This window comes from Chinchilla lanigera, unplaced genomic scaffold (assembly GCF_000276665.1).
Source record: "Chinchilla lanigera isolate Chin_1 unplaced genomic scaffold, ChiLan1.0 scaffold00078, whole genome shotgun sequence".
Lineage (NCBI taxonomy): Eukaryota > Metazoa > Chordata > Mammalia > Rodentia > Chinchillidae > Chinchilla > Chinchilla lanigera.
Window position 1 is genome coordinate 7,520,332 of NW_004955479.1, and position 19,644 is coordinate 7,539,975.

The window sequence follows — 19,644 nt, forward strand, 5'->3', positions numbered from 1 at the left end:
CTGGAAATATACATAGAATCTTACACAAATAGTGTCTTTTTATATATGAATAAAAGCCAATTGCCCTCGATACACACAAATGTACAAAAACACATTTCTTAAGGAGATGGTAATTCCTCGAAACCCAGGAAGGAGCTAAATAACAGCAGAAGTGTCAACTGAAAAGAATTTTCCCTCACTTTAAAACTGGAACGAAACAACTCTCAACGTTTGCAAAACATTCCTTTATTATTAGAAATAAATTATTTGTATAAAAATTGCATGCGTCAATCATTGCATTTATTTTTAGCACAACCCAGGGCTTCAATCCGGTCAGCCATTACAAGAAACAGACTCAGTGTCTTATACAAGTTGAACAAGGTGGGACAGGAACGGGAGTTCTCACAATCACAGAAAAATACTTACAAGAATAACATCAGACATGGTTTATTTCAACAGCATTTTTTTTCACAAGCTAACATTAGTTTTCCTTTTGTGATTTTTTTAACTGCTCATGAGTAAGCAATACTTTAGCTTGACACTCATTGGTTGTATTGTATAAACGGGTTTTCTTCACTCCTTGTAATTAGTACTTTTGGCTTGTGGTTAATTTTTGTTCTTTACAAGACTGACTATTGATAGGATTGATTGTAGTCTACAGAGATCTCCAGGAGTGAGTATTCGCTGTCTTGTGTTCATTGTTGAGAATCACACATCACGTTTCTTCAGAGTGTATCATTTCCCTGTTTCATATTGAATGATTGCTATAGCTGATATATGTTGTCTTGGTAGAGGAGGCTGTTAAGAGAAATTAGGAGAAATTAAAGGCATATAATAATAAATAACATGTTAATGTAATTTGAAATCTTGTAATGACTGATTGATATGTGATATTCAGCTTTTACAACAGGTACTGATTATTTTCAAACCAGTCTATAAGAATTCAGTGGTCACTGAGATAAAAATGAAGAGGCAAATTTAATCTGTAAAAACCAATAGTCTCACATACATTGCATGTATATTTACTGGAAAACTAAAAATGTAAGCATGCTAATTTTTAATGGTTAGATGAAATTCCTTTTAAGTGTGAATATTGCTAACAGAGATTCCCATATATATAAACTAAAGGAGCAGAAGCACAAAATATAGGAAGAAAATTTTTCCCATGTAAGCCGAAGGCCTCAATCTTTAATTCTGGTCTAATGCCCCAAAAAGACCTAATTATAAATTGATATACCTGGAATATGAATGTATCTTCCATTTAAAACTAAACAATTATTTTAGTATCTAGATGTCAACATGGCAAAATATCAAGTGCAAAATATATTTGTAAGCAATGAAGCATGTGTTTTGTTAATACCACATATTTATGGTCTATTTTGGTTTTGTCTAAATATACAATGGAGAAATTTAAAAAACAAATACTTAAAGAAATAAATGAATATTTAATAGTTCTGTTAGCAACTTACTGTGCAATAAACCTTGTTATTTTAACAATATTAGAGATATGAAAACAAAATATTCAGTGTCAAGTATACATTCACACTTACACATTCACAGAACATTAATTTAAATATAAGTAATTCCTTATCATTTTTGAATAATATAATGAAATAATCTGTACCCCCAAATTCAAATGAATAACAATATTTATAAAACCACACATATATCTACTTCAATATTTCAATACAAAAACTAATCAGGAGAAAACACTGTTTTGGACAATAATGTAGTTATTAAACATTGAATAAGACTAGGAATTATAAAGCTTTTTCTTTGAAGTTTTTCTTTTTTTTTTTTTTGGTACCAGGAATTGAACTCATGACCTCACACTTACCAGGCAGGCACTGTGCCACTGAGCTATATCCCTAGCCCAAGCTTTTTCTTTCAAATAATTAAAAGACTCATCCTTAGTGGTATGCAACACTGATAACAACCATGGACATTCTTCAAAAAATCAAGTTTGTATAGAGCTTACAGTCACTAAAATTAATACAGATAGCACACAGAACTCATAATTACAGGTATGTAATCATTTTACATGTATTATAAAATACATGCCAAAAATATACAGCACATCGACTATTTTATCCATATTTCTCACACTTTTAGGTTATTATTGTGGCACAGTAGAAAGGAAGGAGACTTAACATCAATATTGTTATATTCTATTATCTACCAAATGAATTAAAGGTCCCTGGGCCTCTGTTTCATCAGAGTCAAAAGCCTGTGGCACTGGCTGTGTGCAAAGGTGTAGGCAGGGTATACTTGTGAGTGAAACAGCTGTATTCTGGCAGAAAAAAATGTAGAATCTAAGTTTTCTATCCAGCCTTTCCAAAATGTAAGGTATTTGTTGCCCATGTTTGGTGTTAAAAGAAACAAAAGATTTATTTTTGTTTGTTTACTTTTGTGAACTTCCCTCTATGAAATTTTATCTAAGAATATAAAGTCTGTACTCTATAACTGTTTTTGACTTCCATATAATCTTTGTAGATGAGATGCAAAAAAAATTACATTGAATTAGAAAAATGACCATTAAGAGTCCTTCAGCTTCCTGCACTGTTCAGCATTGTCATCATTATCTAAAACTGTAGTTAATATGTATCAGACTGAGATGGTAACAGGCAAGATCATGGTTGAAAGGGAAGAAAAAGAGCCAAAAAGACCTTAAATAGGATGCTACCCTGGAAACACTCCTCATATGGTGGTTTGGATCAGACCATGTCTTAGGGTCATTCTCACTTTGCAAGCTCTCTCTTTAGCAAATCAAAGCTTTGTGCTTCGGTTTTTCGAACTATTAAAAGTGATCTCCATAAAGTAAGATGGTAGAGTTCTATTGATAAATGAGTCCATCATTCACACAGAATAATATTAATTTCTCCACTGGTTAGAAAAAGAAAAAGTTCTGCAAACAGGTTATTTACTTGATATGAAAATAGTTATAAACTATGAACTGAATGGTAAATATCCTGCATAAATCTTTATTTCAATAATACCGCAGAATGAAACAAATTCAAGATATACAGATAAACGAATAGAGAAGATGCTTACAGTGGTAAATAATAAGCTTACTTGAAAATCAATTTTTAAATATAGCAACAATGAATTTTGTGTGTGTGCCTACTACACCATGTTCATAAGCTAGAGAAAGCAGCTCCACCTCCAGCGGCAGCTGTTGTCATGACTTATTCATGAACATAGCTTAAGAAAAAACCACATACAGTATTGGTTAATTGGGCACAATTGGCAAAATTCATATATCCCAACTTTATCTCTCACTCCCTTCTCATGCTGTTCTGAAGCCACAGTATCTTTTCTCATGTAAAATGTAGTAATTTGCAAATTTAGCAAACTGATTTGCTTTGCAACTTCACACTACTTATATGTATTCCATGCAGGTTTTGAAGCCTTACGATTAGAATTCCTGGCATTAATGAGTCATATTCAAGGTAAGTTTTCTGAACTTGGTGGTGGGGTTGAATCTCATACTGTAGAGCTCCACGACCATGGCCTGATAGTGTAGAGCAAAGAAAAGCATTGTGTGTATATGTAGATACACAGCTATTTGTTCAGGAAGAAAAATCTCAACAATGGGATGATAGCCATAATTGTTAAAATCTTCCATTTATTAGAACAGAAAAGAAAGAAATACTAAAACAATAGTTTCTGAATTCTGAAATGTTCTTTTCTATTAGCTACAGACCTGTCTAACTTCTTAAAGTAGTAATGATGGTGTAACATTTACATTGTGATGGATTTATAGTCTGGAAAAGCCTGTATTATACGTTACTGTTATTGCATCCTCATAATGGTGATTTATCCAAATTCTGGCAGCAGGAAGTAATAGAACACAGCAACATGGCTACTGTTCCACTGCATTAACCAGCCCCAAATTTACTGAGAATATACTCTACACATTTTAAAAGTAAGTGTTATAAATTTGAAAAGGTAAATTGCTTCTTTCACACAACTTGATGGCAAAAGCCCCCCAATATTTAAATATATTTTCAAAGATCTAGTATACATGTTTGGGGAAGAAATATCATATTTAAGCTATTAATCACATAGACACTCTTTTTAGAGAGCTTGTGATTTCAGAAAGTTCTTTACTAATTTGAAAACACTGATACATGTATTAAAGGTAACATGAACACAAAAGAGTCTATGACACATGTGTCAGAATCTTCCCTGGACTTTCACACACAGAGATATAAGCTCTGTTTGTAAAGAATACAAATCTGTCTTTTCATCATAGGGCAGCCATATAAGTAAGCAAAGGAAAACAGTAGGGACTTGGGAGTGGGATTGTGTAAACATGTGTGAATATCTCACACAGTCTCTCTTTAATGTATAAATTCTTATCACTTTATCTGCATCAGATTTATTGAAACCCAAACTATTCCTGTACAAGATAAACATACTAAAATATCCAAGTACAGTTTAACTTTCACTTAGCAGTAACTGACACTATCTTGATTCATCTTTTCAACTTCATTTTGCCTTCCAAAGCAAGCCTGTAACTCCTCTCGAATATTATAGACTTACCCTCTGACCAATCCTCATGTTTGATATCTTTCATTTTTATTTTACAGAAAATAGAGAAATGCATGCATGCTATATAATTTCCATTTCAACATCAACAGAAAGTGATGGAAAGAAAATGGGAAAGGCTTGAGTCTTACTTCAAAAATATGAGGTTAGTCCTTATCAATACAGCACTGGAAATTTGTCTTTCCAAGGTTATTATTTGTTCTTTAAACGGTGAAAGGGGTTATTAGCTTTTTCTCCACCCTTTTCCATCTGTGACATTAGGATGAGTGGGATTTATTTCACTGTAAGTTCAGTAGATCCATTTGCAGCCATATTGTATAAAATTTTTGGATTGTTACTAAAATACACGTATAATAGAATGGTGAATCACACTGAGAAGTGCCGGTGTTCAAAATGTGTCATTGCCAACATTAGTTTATTGGAATCCTACCATAGGCTTTAGCTTGCTGTACTGATGCTTCCAAGGTAGAAAATAGACCAAAATTTGCCCTCAAAACACTGCCATTCTTCTCTGATGCTTTGAACAGTATATAATTCATTTCTACTAAGAGCCAAAATAGGTCCATGATTAGTAAATTGCTTACCTATAATGAGAGATGATTATAACAGTTTGTCACTAAAACACACCCTTAGTGTGCCTTCTGCAGGTTCTCAGGGCTGTATGCTGGTAGAAAGGTACACAGTGGAAGGTGTGAGTTCTTGTAAGTTTCCTTTGTTTATAAATGACTGGCTTTGGGATCACTGATCTGAGGGTCGTCATACCAGAGCCAACGTGGCCAGTGATTCCAGTCTGGCAGTAACTGAAGTCAATAACTCTAATTAAGCAATGTTAGATTTCTGAGGTTAGTTCTATCTGCAAGGCAGTAGACTAGGTACTGGGTACCTAGAAATATTAGCACAAGGGAAGCTTTTATGAATTCAGGGAAAACTATGAGTTGCTATAGTAATTAAACCAAATCAAATGAATTGTTAGTCTTTTAATGTTACATTAAGAGCATGAGTAGAGGATAAAACCTAGTGAAGAATTCTGAGACAAAGACAGTATTTCTTTTTTTGGTGGGGGGTGTTTTTTCCGGTACCAGCAACTGAACTCAAGACCTTTCACTTGCCAGGCAGGTGCTGTGCTGCTGAGCTAAATCCCCAGCCCGTATAAAGACAGTATTTCTACAGTGTTCTATATTTGTCAGATACCTATATTGTATCTCAAAACACTGAAAGTCACTCTACTGTAAAAATCCTAGCTTTGAGATATTTCTTTTTGTTCCATCTACAGAAACAAATAATATAAAATTTGTAATGTTTTATATACTCAGATTTCTGGTATTTTATAAAACAAATCTTCAACATATTTGCTATTCTTTCATAAATACCAATATGGCCTTTCATAGATCATTTAAATCCTACTGGGTTAGTCTGGGTGTCAGTGTTACCATGCCCTACTTCTAGGGTGGACACCAGAGAAAAGGTGAGGAAAAAGAAACAAGGTATTGGTTGTGGGAGGGATTCTCTTTTCAGGGTCATGAGGCTTTCAAAGCAGAGTTCTAAATATCTTAACATACTCAAGAAAGAAAACTAAAAGAAAAGAAATATTTGGGCCAAAGAAGACTTACTGTGACTTTACTAAACATGTGGCTAGCTAGTTCTCCCATTTTTCTAAAAACCCAAATAGTGCATCATTTATTTGTGTAAGAGCTGTAATAGCATGATCCATAAATATTAATAAGTTATTACAATTATAAGTAGAAGTCAATAGTAAATAAATACATGGAGAATGGCTCCTAATTGATAAAATAAAATTTTATAAATGAAAGGTATTTCCAAACCTGAAGCTCTCCAGTGCCGCAAAAGGAAGACCTAAGTGCCATGTTCTGTGAGGGAGATGTAATGCGTGCATTCATCTTGCAATGATTTGGATCTTGCCCAATGGTTCTGACTACTGTGACCGTATCATGGTGTGTTAGTATCATTTTGCTTCTAGAACCATGTAGCACATTCCCCAAGACTAGTAGAAGAATGTTTAACGTACATCTATTAGGAAGTGCTCCCGCTCTTGACCATCTGAAAGTCTACAGATGACTTACTGTTGGTTTCAAGACTCTCACAGAGTTCACTTTTCACTTCGCCATTTGGTCTGTCATTTCCTTTTTGGATGAGTTTGCTTTGCATGGTGGCAGCCGTCACCACAGCCTTGAAGCTCCTCTTGCGTTTTTGAACATTCTGCTCTGGATGAAAAATTATAATATAAACCTTGGGCATATAGAGCATCCCCAGAGACACTGAAGCACTTAAACTCATGGAGACAGTAAGTGTTGTTGTCTGGATGTACATCTGCAGGGTGGAAAAAAAATATAATCACTGTTGGTAAGTCTGACCAGTAAAGCAAATAACATACAATTTTTCCAAAATTCTTTCAGTTTCTCTGCTAGAAGTATATTAGAAAGTGCTTATTGAATTTTCCCTTAACAATAGGCAAGTATTGTAATGTCCCAACCTGAAAATAAAGATGTGGAAGTTTGCATTTTTTATTAATCTTAACTCATTAAATATGAATAAACAAACAACCAGACTGATAGAGTTTAGTTTTCTTTTTAGATTATAAATTACATAAGAAAGGGAATAAAACTAATTTGGCAAAAGACTAGCACTTTATGCCACACAGTCGTTCTTCAAGATGTACAAGTGGGTCCAGTTTTATTCTTCTAGGAATGGAAGGTAAATTTTGCATAGTGAAACAAGAGTGGGAGTAAAGCCTTCTACAGGATCCGCCATGCACACCGTAGTTCCATAATGCTACTTTAGATCTTTATAGCACTACAAAACTCCAGCTACCAAACCTGAAAAGTCCTAAGCATTCTGTAAAGTCTTGGTTTAACAGCTACTCTAAAAAACTCTTCCAGAGATTTTTTAACAATACGATCAGTTCAAAACAAATACAAGGTCTTTTGCAAAAGGTGCAAGAACTCCTTTATCCAAGATTTGATAGGTACTGTTATGGTTTGTGTGTAGATGTCCCCCAAAGCCTCATGCAGTCATGAGGGTGGACTTCTAGAGTTTGTGACTGATTCATGGCCCAATGTTGGGACTATGGGTGTGAGCGCTACATCCTCCCTGGGGCAGGCAGCCTGCATACAATATAATGGAGGGAAAGAGGCTTGCTCCCACCCTGCTGCTCCTCCCTTGTGCTCTTGTTGCTGTTGCTATTTTTCTGCTTTCATGAACTGTTGTATTCTGCCATGTGCCACTCTGCCTCAGAGGCAGTTGATCATGGACTGAAAGCCCCACAAACTGTGAGCTAAATAAATCTTTCCTTTCTTATTGCTGGGTGTCAGGTATTTTGTCTTAGCAAGGAGAGAAAAGTAACTAAGACATGTACTCTGTCTATAGGATCCTGGTGTATATGCAGTTTCAAAATTTTCTCCCTGTGCTCAGACCTTATCCTTATCTCACTAAGATCTATGGCTATGGTATTGACAAAGACAAGTTTCATGAAAAATTTTCTTTGTACAACATAAAGGTTAAGAAAGTGCAAAACAAGAGCTGAACAAAGAATACTGTACGTTAAATTTTTTAAAAATACAGTGAGAGACACACTCTGTTAATCCCCTTCAAAATATACTCCCTCACTTCAAACACACATCTCTCATCATTCTTGGCACTTGCTGAAGTAATTCTGGAAGTCCTCGTTCATGAGTGTTTTTATAAGATGTGATCAAAAGTACAGTGAATGTTGCTTCCAACTGCCACACACCAGAAAGGCAGGCTCTTAAAAACATTACGGTGTGCCATTACCCACCTTATTCATTGAACCTGGCACCATGAAATTGCTGGCTCATCTACAAAGTCAAAGGACCATGAAAGGTAAACATTTTGTATCAGTTGAGGGCATCCAAACAGCCTAGGCAATGCAATTTAAGACACACGTGAAAGAGGACTTCCAGAACTCCTTCAGAAAGTGACAGAACAGTGGGATAAGTATGTTCCAGCCAACGGAGAGTATTTTGAGGGAGATTAATGGCAATATGATTTTTATTGTTATAATTTTAAAAATTTAAACATTCACTGTATTGATCATAACTTCTCAATCATTGTTTTGGATTTTTACAGCATAGAAACAAGACAACAGCATTTTAGTCTTTAAAAACAAACAGAAGTCATCTGCTCCACATTTCATCACCCTATATTCAATTATAATGACCCCCAAATAACTTGGAATACTGAGGCCACAGACAAAACATGGTTAAGATTGAAAACATGGTTAAATAAATCTTTCCTATATCTGTACCTCTCAATAATAGATTTCACCTGGATAATACCTCAGAAAAGTCAGATTTCATCTGCCCTTTATCATGAGAAAAAATAACTGTGTATATTTCAATAAAAAATGAAAAAACTTACTCTTTAGGATGAATTCACAATTCAGCATTAGTATTGTGCTGCCTACAGAAGACAGGTGCTTTTAACAGATAGCAAATGCTTGAAGTCAAGAACTGTTCTAACCATTAGGGGAAATTCAGGCACTAGTAAAAAGGCTGCCCTTGTCTTTGAAATTATATAGATTTCTGAGTTTAGTGATCATTTCATCTACTATAGAGGCTATCCTTGCATAAAAGTCCACTTTGTATAGTAAGTACTATTACATGTTCATGCAGAATTGGTTTGTTTTAAAGGTCACCTCCTCTGGGAAGTTCTCCATAATAATCATATCTCAATTATAATATTTTTATTTTATTCCTAAACATTAATGCATTAAGTAGATATAATGGCACCTCTTGCTAATGTGTAACTATGTGGTTGTATTCATTTCTATGAAGTTCATATTAATTTATATGAAATATAGAGAGTATAAAACTACCTAGAGCAACTAACCTGTATTTTTATATACCCCTAAAAACTATGTGAGATTCTAGGCAGAATAGTTGCTTAAAAACTAGTCATCATTTTAGTTATATGAAGGTCTTCACGAACCCACAAATAATACAAAATATGCTTCCTATAATTTCCCCTTCTGATATATGGACAGCAATTATGGCTACTGTGGAGAGCTGATAGTATTTTGAGAAAGAAAAAAGGAATAATGCGTGATTTCCTGATTCTAAGCTAAGCTCAAGCACATGAGCCCCGGTAGAAACCTGATTCAAGTATATCCCTCATCAAGAGGTAAATTACTACATGTCATGATCTCTCATGCTACCTGCCAGTAAGTAGAATTCTGTATTAGACTGGAGAGCACTAAAGATTGACTGCAATTAAGAAGGTCCCAATAGAAGGTGGTTATGTGCCTTTAAACCACATAAAGCTATGCTGTTTACTTTTAAGCAATTTATTATTATGAGTGCTTCTAAGCTTCTTATGTGTTGGTTAATCTTTCAGTTCCTACTTATTTTCAAGCCAGCACTGCTGCAAAAAAAAATCTATCCAGAAAAAAGAATGCAGAGGAAGGACATGGAGGTCAGGAGAGAATGTGACAAAGTTTAAACCATACAGCAAGTCCAATGCCACTTTGAAAGGTAACCATTAATTCTGTCTTATCAGACCTGACAAGATGATTTAGCCTAAAAACAAATGAGAAAAATACAGCTATCAAATCGTGTTAAAACGGTGAGAATATCCATGCTGATTAGCTAGAGTTTTGTAATATGTCTTAATTAGCTAGTCCTGTTAAACCAATCCTAATAGTATATAAATATCTTTATATTTTTAAAATCTCATAAATGTTCTCTACCACCAAAATACACGTATATTTTTTTTCCTGTATTGAGAATATCTTAAATTCATAGTATATTTAATCTTGCTAGATATTAGGCATGGAGAAAATTCTGGAACGCTAGGTTCCTTGTTAAGTGCATTGCTGCATTACTGCAGTATCTCCTTTGGCAAGACAACTCTGTGAAAGATATAATAGATGTAGTTATGAGCATACTATGCTCAGTGTACCAATCTTTCCACTAGCACTACTTTCAAATTACCCAAAAATGCTGGTCTTAATTATCTGCTTTCTCAAAACAGCTTCTAAAATAATTTAATACAAGTTTTAAAAATGCAGAGCATGTATACATGATCATATTCTAAACTCTAAAACCTTACAGAGGTCTAGCAGTTGTGTCAGAGCTATGAACTATGAATAGACTCCATTTTTAAACTTCCTTTATGAATCCTTAATGGAATGAACAAGCAATACATGCCATAACCTCAAGGAAAGTATCAAGAGAAAGATTAACAAAGAGATAGAAATGCTACCCATTCACATTAAAGAGAAACTAAATGCTTAGTGTCATACATGATAGGATTCTATCTTGCCTATTGAAAAATAGTAGACAAACTGTCTTAAAATGTTGAAAATGAGCACTGTTTCATAAAACCTCCTGGATTCCTATATCCTATAAAAAGGGTCAAATTATTTGAGCCATGAAGGGAAGGAGCATATTCCAGCAGTGGTGGGCTTGAATTCCAATACCAGAACTTATGAATTTTGTTTAAAAACCAAAGAAATTTATATAAACTCTGAAATTGCCTTTTGAGTGAAAGAAGTCTCAACACAATCAACCAAGCAACAGTTAATTCTACCAAAATTTCCTGGAGTTACTGGTGTAGTTCAGTGGTAGAACCTAGGTTCAATCCCCAGCACCAAAACAAGGAAACAGCAAAAAACCTCCCTTGGTAATTGAACAAAGGTGCCATCTTATATTTCTCTGTGACATTTAATTTATTATCTATGAAATGGGGGGAAATAACAGGTTTCTCATAGAGGAGTTACAAGGTGGAATGTTATGGTATTTACAAAGTGTCTTATAGGTATGAAGTAGTAGCTCAACAAAGGATATTTATCCACCAGCTTTGAATCTAAAAAGACATTGAAAAAGCATCTTTCCAGTACCTAGGATAAAAGAGGGAATACATTAGCCAATCATCCAAATCAGTTTCATTTAATGAAGAGCTGATAGTCATGTTCTATCAGATGTCTACACAGAGCCCTTTGTAATCTCCCTTCAAAGAACACAGAGTAAAATTCTACCCAAATGCCAACTCTTTTTGCTGAGGTCAAGGCCATATCTACTTCTTAGGTTATATTTCCAGAAAAACAGCAGCTCTTATTTGCAAAGTTACAACCCACCACGGGACTATGTTAACTCCTCTTAACCCACATTAATCTACCAAGGAGGGAGGAGGAAGGGGAGGGTCAGGGAACGGGAAAATAATTCATATATGTTATGTACATGGACCGGCTCCTCAGGATGAATGTGATCATTATGTACTGCAAACATGTACCAATAAGAATTAAACGTAATGAAGGGATGCTGACAATAGTGTCGGACATGTTAATAATAAACTTGCCTTTCCTGTTCTTCTTTTACATACTTATTCGCACCCCTCATCACTCCAAAATGCTCAAACACAGAGGAAAAGAAGTATTTTCTCGATCACATCCGCCTCTGTCCCGTGGGCATTTTGAACCTGAAGCAGTAAGATGTGCAGATTTAAGCAATCTCTGGATAAGCCAGGGAGGAGCTGGCACAACGGAGGACACACAGGATATCTTTTATGGGACGTGTTACAACTCCCTCTTCACTCTCTGAATAGGTCATTTGCACACATTCACGGTCTACTGAATGTAGGTCATGACCCGAAATCACTTAGGACTCCAAGGAGAGTACAGAGTGAGGAGATTCTATTTCTCTTCAATAAAGGTCAGTCACTTACTTTTAGCTGGCTCCCAAATACAGACCTCCATAGACTTGAATGATTTTGGTAAGATTTGAATGATTTTGTAGCTGTGTAACCTGCTAAGAGACCCAGCACTCAAAGTACTTTTATGTCATATGGTAAGAAAGAGATTCATTCTTTATTGCTGAATTTTTTTGTCTTGCTGTAGGTAGTTTGGCCTCACTACTCTGCTACAGTGAGCCAGGTTCTATTCAGCTGCTTTGTACTCAGACTGAGCAGTTAGGAAACTACATTAGCTCTTACATCCTGACTCTTTCCACTTCTGATTTCTGTTCCCTCAGTGTGCGCCAAGGTGGCACTTGCACTGACAAATGGATTTTTCTTCTTCTACTTATATTCTTTTAACAAAGCTTATGCAATAAACTGAAAACTATCATTTACTGCTAGAGGTGATTTTAAAGTTTAAGGTTAGATTGATAGAGATATTCTGAGTTGCAAATCAACACATGATGCCACAAGCCAAGTTCTGATGGAAACTGAGCTAGCATTGGCAGCAGCACTCCTTTGGCTGAGCCTGAACACTAAAGAATCATCATAACCCTGTATGAAAAATTTTACTATTATTTCTGACTTCCTTTCTTCCCTCCTTCCACTCACGTTCCTCTCTGGCTGCTCACACTTGGAGTTAGAGTCTCAGATCAGGGCCAAAGTTTGAATGAGGTGTATACATACATTCCTGTACTTGGAAAGGTCCTATCTTGTGTTCTACTGTCATCATTTTGAAATTTGTAATAGGTTCTGAATAAATATTCTGAATAAACATGTTTTTATTCTTCAGCAGGCACAAAAAATTATTTTCTAAATCAAAGTCATTTACATTCTGACAGCTTCCAGACTTCTCTTGGGAAATTAACTCACCACGTGTATAGCACACCTACCTGTCCAGCACCATCTCAAACTTCACAAGCCCCTGACTTCCCCACTTTAGCTCTAAAGTCACTCATCCAGTTATGTCTCACATTTTGTAAACCTATAAATTTTTCTCAATTTCTCTTTCCCACCTAATCTGATCTACAAACAAATCCTGTTGATCCTGTCTTCAAAATTTTCTCAGACAGCTCATTTTTCACTCCATCTGACCTGTATTACATTTTTCAAGCCTCTACCATCCTCTCTCTCTGGGCCATCACTCTAGCTCTTCTCCTGAGCTCTGCTGGCCGGCTCTCCTTGGTCTGGTCCACTGAGTGATAACACTGAAGTTAGAATAATTCTATCATTTATGTATCAGGTTTGTTCACTTCACTCTCAAAACTCTGCAATGACTTCAGTCTTTATGATGACCCACAAAGTCCTCCTTCCTCTGGTTTTACTCCTTCATTGGCTCATTCTTTTCCAGCCATACTGGCCCTGAGGAGATTCTGAAAGAGACCTACCATGCTTTTCCTTCAGACTTTTGTGTTTGTTGGAAGGTTTCCTCATTTTCTGCAACTGCTGTCTAAAATGTTCTTTTTCCATAAAACTTTTCCTAAACACACCATCGTTCCCCAATTCTATTTCATTTCTTAGGATTTAACATTTCCAGCATAAAGGTATATTTATTTTATTTATTTAATTTCTCATTATCTAGTTTCTATGCACACAGAAATTTTTATGTGCATTTTTCTCTCCTACAAATTCAGCACCTTCAAAAGTGCCTGAATGAAATAAATTTTCTATATTCTTTGAGTTGATATGAACTTTTACTCTTGATTTAAGCAGTAAAAGGAAATAACACATGTAGGTTCAAGCAGGAAATAATAAATTAGAGAAATACTGAAGGCAGGAAATATAAGTGAATTGAGGTACCCTATGTCCTCTCAAATCATTCAGGAAAAGTGGAATAGAAACAAAATATTAAACAGGTACACATCATGCTTTTAAAATTGTAAATCTAACAGTGGGCCATTTTGCTCCCTATTTAGCAGTGGTTAGAATAAAGTAAAAGTCAATGGTCTCAGCTTTGGGAATATGAGAGCTTTAGGCTCTATACTTCAGGAGATCCATTCTCCACCTAACAGTACAGCTGAGGGTGAAGCACTCACCCCGTTCCCAGGTTCTTGTAGACCTAAATCTAAAGGGGTAGTGAGACGGCATATGTAAAACATTGACACCGAGCCTGACCTACACTACCCAAATAAACAATAGTTATTATAGTCATTATTTAACCTCGATCCTGTTCTTTATTCATCTTCCTACATTCATCACATCATAAACACTGAACAGTACTGTCCTTTCAAAACCAGCTTCAAGTTTCTTTCATCTTTTTTATAAGAACACACACAAATACAAGCCAAAAAATATTTATAAAGTTATAAAGTTTCTTTATGCTTGTGTGAAACTTAGAGTAAGCCCAAAGAATCCTAGTCCCTCACTCTGGAGGAAACACTGTCGTTAGTGTTGTGTTTCTCCCTTCAGGGAGAAATCAGAGTGTTATGGACCTGTCAGCAGGTCACAGACCTTACACTGTGAGGTCTTTAGTGACGATAGAAATGACTTGCTCTGATCTCTTTGCCAACTATCATCACCTCCTCCTTTGGCTCTGGACACATGTCTGCAAAATGGAAGAATCAAAGATTCTAAGTGCAGAATTAAGATTGAAGACTGTGGACATAGCACTAGGGAGGTTCATGTATGAGCCTTTAATTCTTAATCTCGTGCTAACTGGTAATAGCGGCCACCAGCTGCAGAGATACATGACATCAACCGCCAAGCACCGTACCAGCTTTTCTAGGGACAGGAAAAGATGTTTTTAAAGAAGTTTAAAATCTAAAGAAGTAACATTAACATTAGATTTATAATGACTTTGTAATGGAATGTAAGAGATGTTTAATATTTACAATAGTAGATAATTTGTGTTTGTTAAAGCTGAAAGGAATTATAAACAATGTTTTAAAGTATAGCATGTAGTAGAAGCATAGCTTTTAATTTGCAGTTATTCTATGTGATATTATTTATAAAGCAATAAAGATAATTTATCTAACAATAATGTTTCATTTTCTACTGAGATGTATGCAAATAAATCTGATACATCTATTTCCCAAGCGCCTATTCAGTTCTCCTTTTCAGATATTTTTTCCATGTTTTTACCTTACTGACTCTTAGTTCTTTGATGCCTTTAACCTTTTATCATTTTTGCAGCAGCATAGTCAGTACTAAGAATAAAAATAATGGAGAAGTCTTTAATTATTATGATTTGAACAGTTATCAAAATATGATAAATAGAATATTTACATGAACAAATCAAATAAAAGAAACCACAGCATAACCAGTTTTAGAAAAAAGCAGAAAATTGTTGCAAGAATAAAATTTATCTCAGAGCTATATTTTATACTGCACAGATTTGGTTTGTATGTGTATGGATATGTAGTTCTGGAAGCCAGAACAAAAAGAGGATATATTTTCAGTCCTTTATCATCATAAGTAGATGGACATTTTGCTAGAGTATAAATTTTAGGAAATATTATTTATACTTTATTATTAAAGGAAATTTGATAACTTTATGAAAATGGTTTTAATACCAGTTTTATAAAAGGCAATAAAGCATTATTTAAATAACTGCTTCTTTCTAAAGACAAAAGAATTAAATCAGTAATACAGCTCAGGTATTTTGTGGATTTGTAAAATTTTTTTTTAAAATGCTATGGTTTTTTTTCCTAATATTACTTAACACAGGAAGAATGAAGGAATAGTTCAGTGGGATGGATGAGGTCCACTTCAAGATTCATATGAAGGGGGCTGGGGATTTAGCTCAGCGGCACAGTGCCTGCCTGGCAAGCACAAGGTCGTGGGTTCAATTCCTGGTGCCAGAAAAAGAAAAAAACAAAAAAAGAAAAAGATTCATATGAAGTATTAACTCCAAAATTACTGCATTTGGAGACAAGATCTTTAAAGAGATAATTAACAAAAAAGAGTCACTTTGGTGAACCTTAGCCCAGTTTCACTGGTACCCTTTTATGTACTAAAAGAAATCCACAATTAAAACACAAAGGAAACGCACAAGAAAAGATGGAGATGTTCAAATCGCTAGTACTTTGTTGGCAGCTGTACAAAACAAATACAGAAGTTCTCAAGAGTTTCAAAGTTCTGTGACTGGATTGGTCTGTGCTTCATATACAGATAAAATCTCAAACATCTGTGCTGTTGATTAAAGAGATATGGTTAGATACTCACCTAAACGATGAGCAATACAGATATTATGGTGCCAATTACCGTACATAACTATCAGTCATTCAAAATTAGATATAACATTCTGCCAGCTTTAACCACTTACGTTTGCACTTTAACCACTTATGATAATCCTGAATGGTAGCAATCATTCTATTTTTAAGTACACAGTCATGAAATTATTTTCTTTTTAGATTGATTCCTTTTTTTTATTTTAGAAGTAAATACAAATACAAAGTAGCACAAGAAAAGTACAAGCAATACTGAACTACATACAAGGTGACAGGGAATTAACAATGGTTGTTGTATTACATATTGATAACTTCAAAGTGGTTTCTCAGGAAAACAAATAGAGACATACAAGATTGATCAAAATAATTAATCATTAACCGTTCTTTTCAATAAAGTGATAGAAGTCAGTAGTACAGCTATGTTAGCTATCCTGTATATACATATATACATAATTTTACCCTTCTTTTGTTTCTCTTTTCCCTCATCCCAGTTGCTCTTTACTTTTGAGCAGTTTCCTTTCATTTCACCATGTTTATCATATCTCCTAGTTTTTATTCACTCTTTCAGGTTCTTATACTAGTGAGACAATACATTGCTTACACACACAGGTCTGCTTTATTTCACTTATTAGTATGGTCTCACAAAGGGGTCAAACAAGCTCACTGGAAGAACAATAGCCTCTTTAATAAACGGTGCTGGAGAAATTGGCTTGCCTCTTGCCAAAGACTGAAAATAGACCCAAGTCCATCACCATGCACCAAACTCAAGTCAAAATGGATCACAAATCTCAATATTAAAATAGAAACACTAAATCTATTGGAAGAAAAAGTAGGTAAAAACCTTGAAGATATAGGGGTAAGTAGAGAGTTCATGAACGAAAACCAAACTGCACATGAAATACTTCAAAGAATCAACAACTGGGACCTCATATTACTAAAAAGTTTTTGCACAACTAAAGAAATAACCAGCAAAGTAAAAAGAATGCCCACAAATTGGGAAAAACTTTTAGCTGGTCATCCCTCAGACAAAGGTCTTCTATCTAAAACATATAGAGAATTAAAAAAACATCAACCTCCCCAAATTCAAAGACCCAATCCAAAAATGGGCATCTGAGATGAATACATACTTCTCAGATAAAGAAATACAAATGGCAAATAAATACATAAGAAAATGTTCAACATCATTTGTCATTCGAGAAACACAAATTAAAACAACTTTAAGATTCCATCTTACCCCATTAAGAATAGCTATCGTTAAGAAATCAACCAATAACAAATGCTGGTGAGGCTATGGAGAAATAGGAACTCTTCTTCGCTGCTGCTGGGAATGCAGACTGGTGACACCACTGTGGAAATCAGTGTGGAGATTCCTCAGCAAACTAGATTTAGAGGTCCCATTCAACCCAGCTATTCCCCTTCTGGGTATTTTCCCAGCACATCTGAAAACATCATATCACAGCGATGTATGCACCCATGTTCATAGCAGTGCAATGAAATTATTTTCAAGAAAACACACAACTTAAGAACACGAAGTATAGATTCACACTGAAGTTTGTTTCACTTGGAAATCAGTATTTTTGCCACACTATACATAGATACAGAGAGATATGAGAGAGCAATATTAATATGACTTGAATACTCTCTAAATCAGAGAATCATCCTTTTACTAATGGTTTGGCCAGATTTCTTAAAATTACAGACATCAGTTAAAACATTTACAAATAACATAATAGAATATGTAGAAAGTAATTCCATTATCAATTAGGTACTTTCTGCATTGTGGATCCCACAGTAATTCTGACTTTCTTAGAACTGTACAAGGTTGAGTTTAATCAAACAATCCAGGTGAAAATATGAGTCCCAAGAGTTGGATAAATAAAAAAATGCATAGTCAAAAAATGCATAGTCATCATGAGATATTTTAATTAATTTTAGAGATTTAAATTTCAACATCAAATATATAATTAAGAGTAAAAATAGTTTGAATAATTCAAAAAATAAAATTGCCATTTCTGCTGCAGTATTTTAAAATGTAAACAGACTTTTCACAGAAATCCAACACGCACTAGATTACCTAAAAACAAGAATAAAATTTCCAAAGAAGAAAATGTATAAAATACATTTTTCATTTGAAAAGCCAAACAAATTTGAATTAAAATTAATAAATACAAATATTCAATTTGAAAACTAAACATAGCCACTAAGTAATTTGTTAGAGAGAAAATTATAACTATCTAGAAATACATCATAAAAACAGTATCTGTCAAAATTTCTACATAAAACTTAAATGATGTGTGAAGGAAAATCTAAAATCTCAACTGGCAACATTAGGAAACAGGAAAGTCTCAAAATTAACTGTGGAGCTAGGCAAAGTTTTTTCTTAAGTAAACTGAATAAAAACAGAGGGAAAAAAATCTGACAAAAAATGGGTAAGACAGAAAGCTAAAATTAGTATACAAAATCAGTAGAACCCAGCTATACTCATTGATCAAAAAAGATGTAAGATGTGACTAATCAACATAGAAATGAAAAAGAAGATATAAATATAGGCACAAATTAAATTTTTAAATTATAAGAGTAAATCATGCATAATTTTGTGCCACTAAATATACACACCTAGAAGATATATGATTGCTTAGGAAACAGATATCAGCAATGGAGGTTGGATTAAATAAACCTAGAACTACGAGGGAAAGTTAGAAAGTAAGTACATGGCTGACAGATCCATGATGAACCAGTCCTGACAACACACCTAAGGTTTCTTCCCTAAACTATGGAGTGAGGACAAAGGAAGTATCCACCCCAAGTCCCAACATGACCCCTCACCTTGATATGCTTGCACCCACATTTTCACCCGTCCTTTTTTCTTACATTAGGAGTGGCACAAGAATTCAGAACATAGGCATTCCCTTTTGGAATTAGAGATTCAAATGCTTAGACACTTACCCAGAACAATTTTCCTGGTGTTCTTTCTCTCATAATTTCTAGTGCCTCATTGCTATTTGAAATGGAGAAAATCATGAAGAGTATCCTTTCTCAGGATTCTGAAAAGACTAATTACTATGGCAACACAGGATGTCCAGTGACTCTCTATTTCTGAGCCATCTCTGAGGAGCCTGAATGTGTACCCAGATTGGCTCATTAACTACACTTGGCCCCAAGATAAGGCGAGTAGGGAGGACAGAAATGCAAGGCTCACTCTGAAAGGGAGACAAACATGAAATAGCTACTTACAATA

General features: G+C 34.8%; 1 protein-coding gene across 5 annotated transcripts in view; it reads right to left on the bottom strand.

Annotated features, from left to right (window-relative positions):
- Positions 1-205: 205 nt before the first annotated feature.
- The window catches only part of Grm8 (glutamate receptor, metabotropic 8), a 759,406-nt gene continuing 739,967 nt past the window's right edge, over positions 206-19,644 (bottom strand). For 4 of the 5 annotated variants that reach the window (XM_005402350.1, XM_005402351.1, XM_005402349.1 and 1 more), the window contains exons 10-11: positions 6,612-6,858; positions 206-777 (exon numbers count right to left, since the gene is read on the bottom strand). In XM_005402350.1, coding sequence (XP_005402407.1) covers positions 728-777; positions 6,612-6,858 — 297 coding nt within the window. In that variant the 3' untranslated portion in view covers positions 206-727. Of the gene's footprint in view, positions 778-6,556; positions 6,859-19,644 lie in introns of all 5 variants that reach the window. The other variant, XM_005402352.1, reaches the window with a different exon arrangement.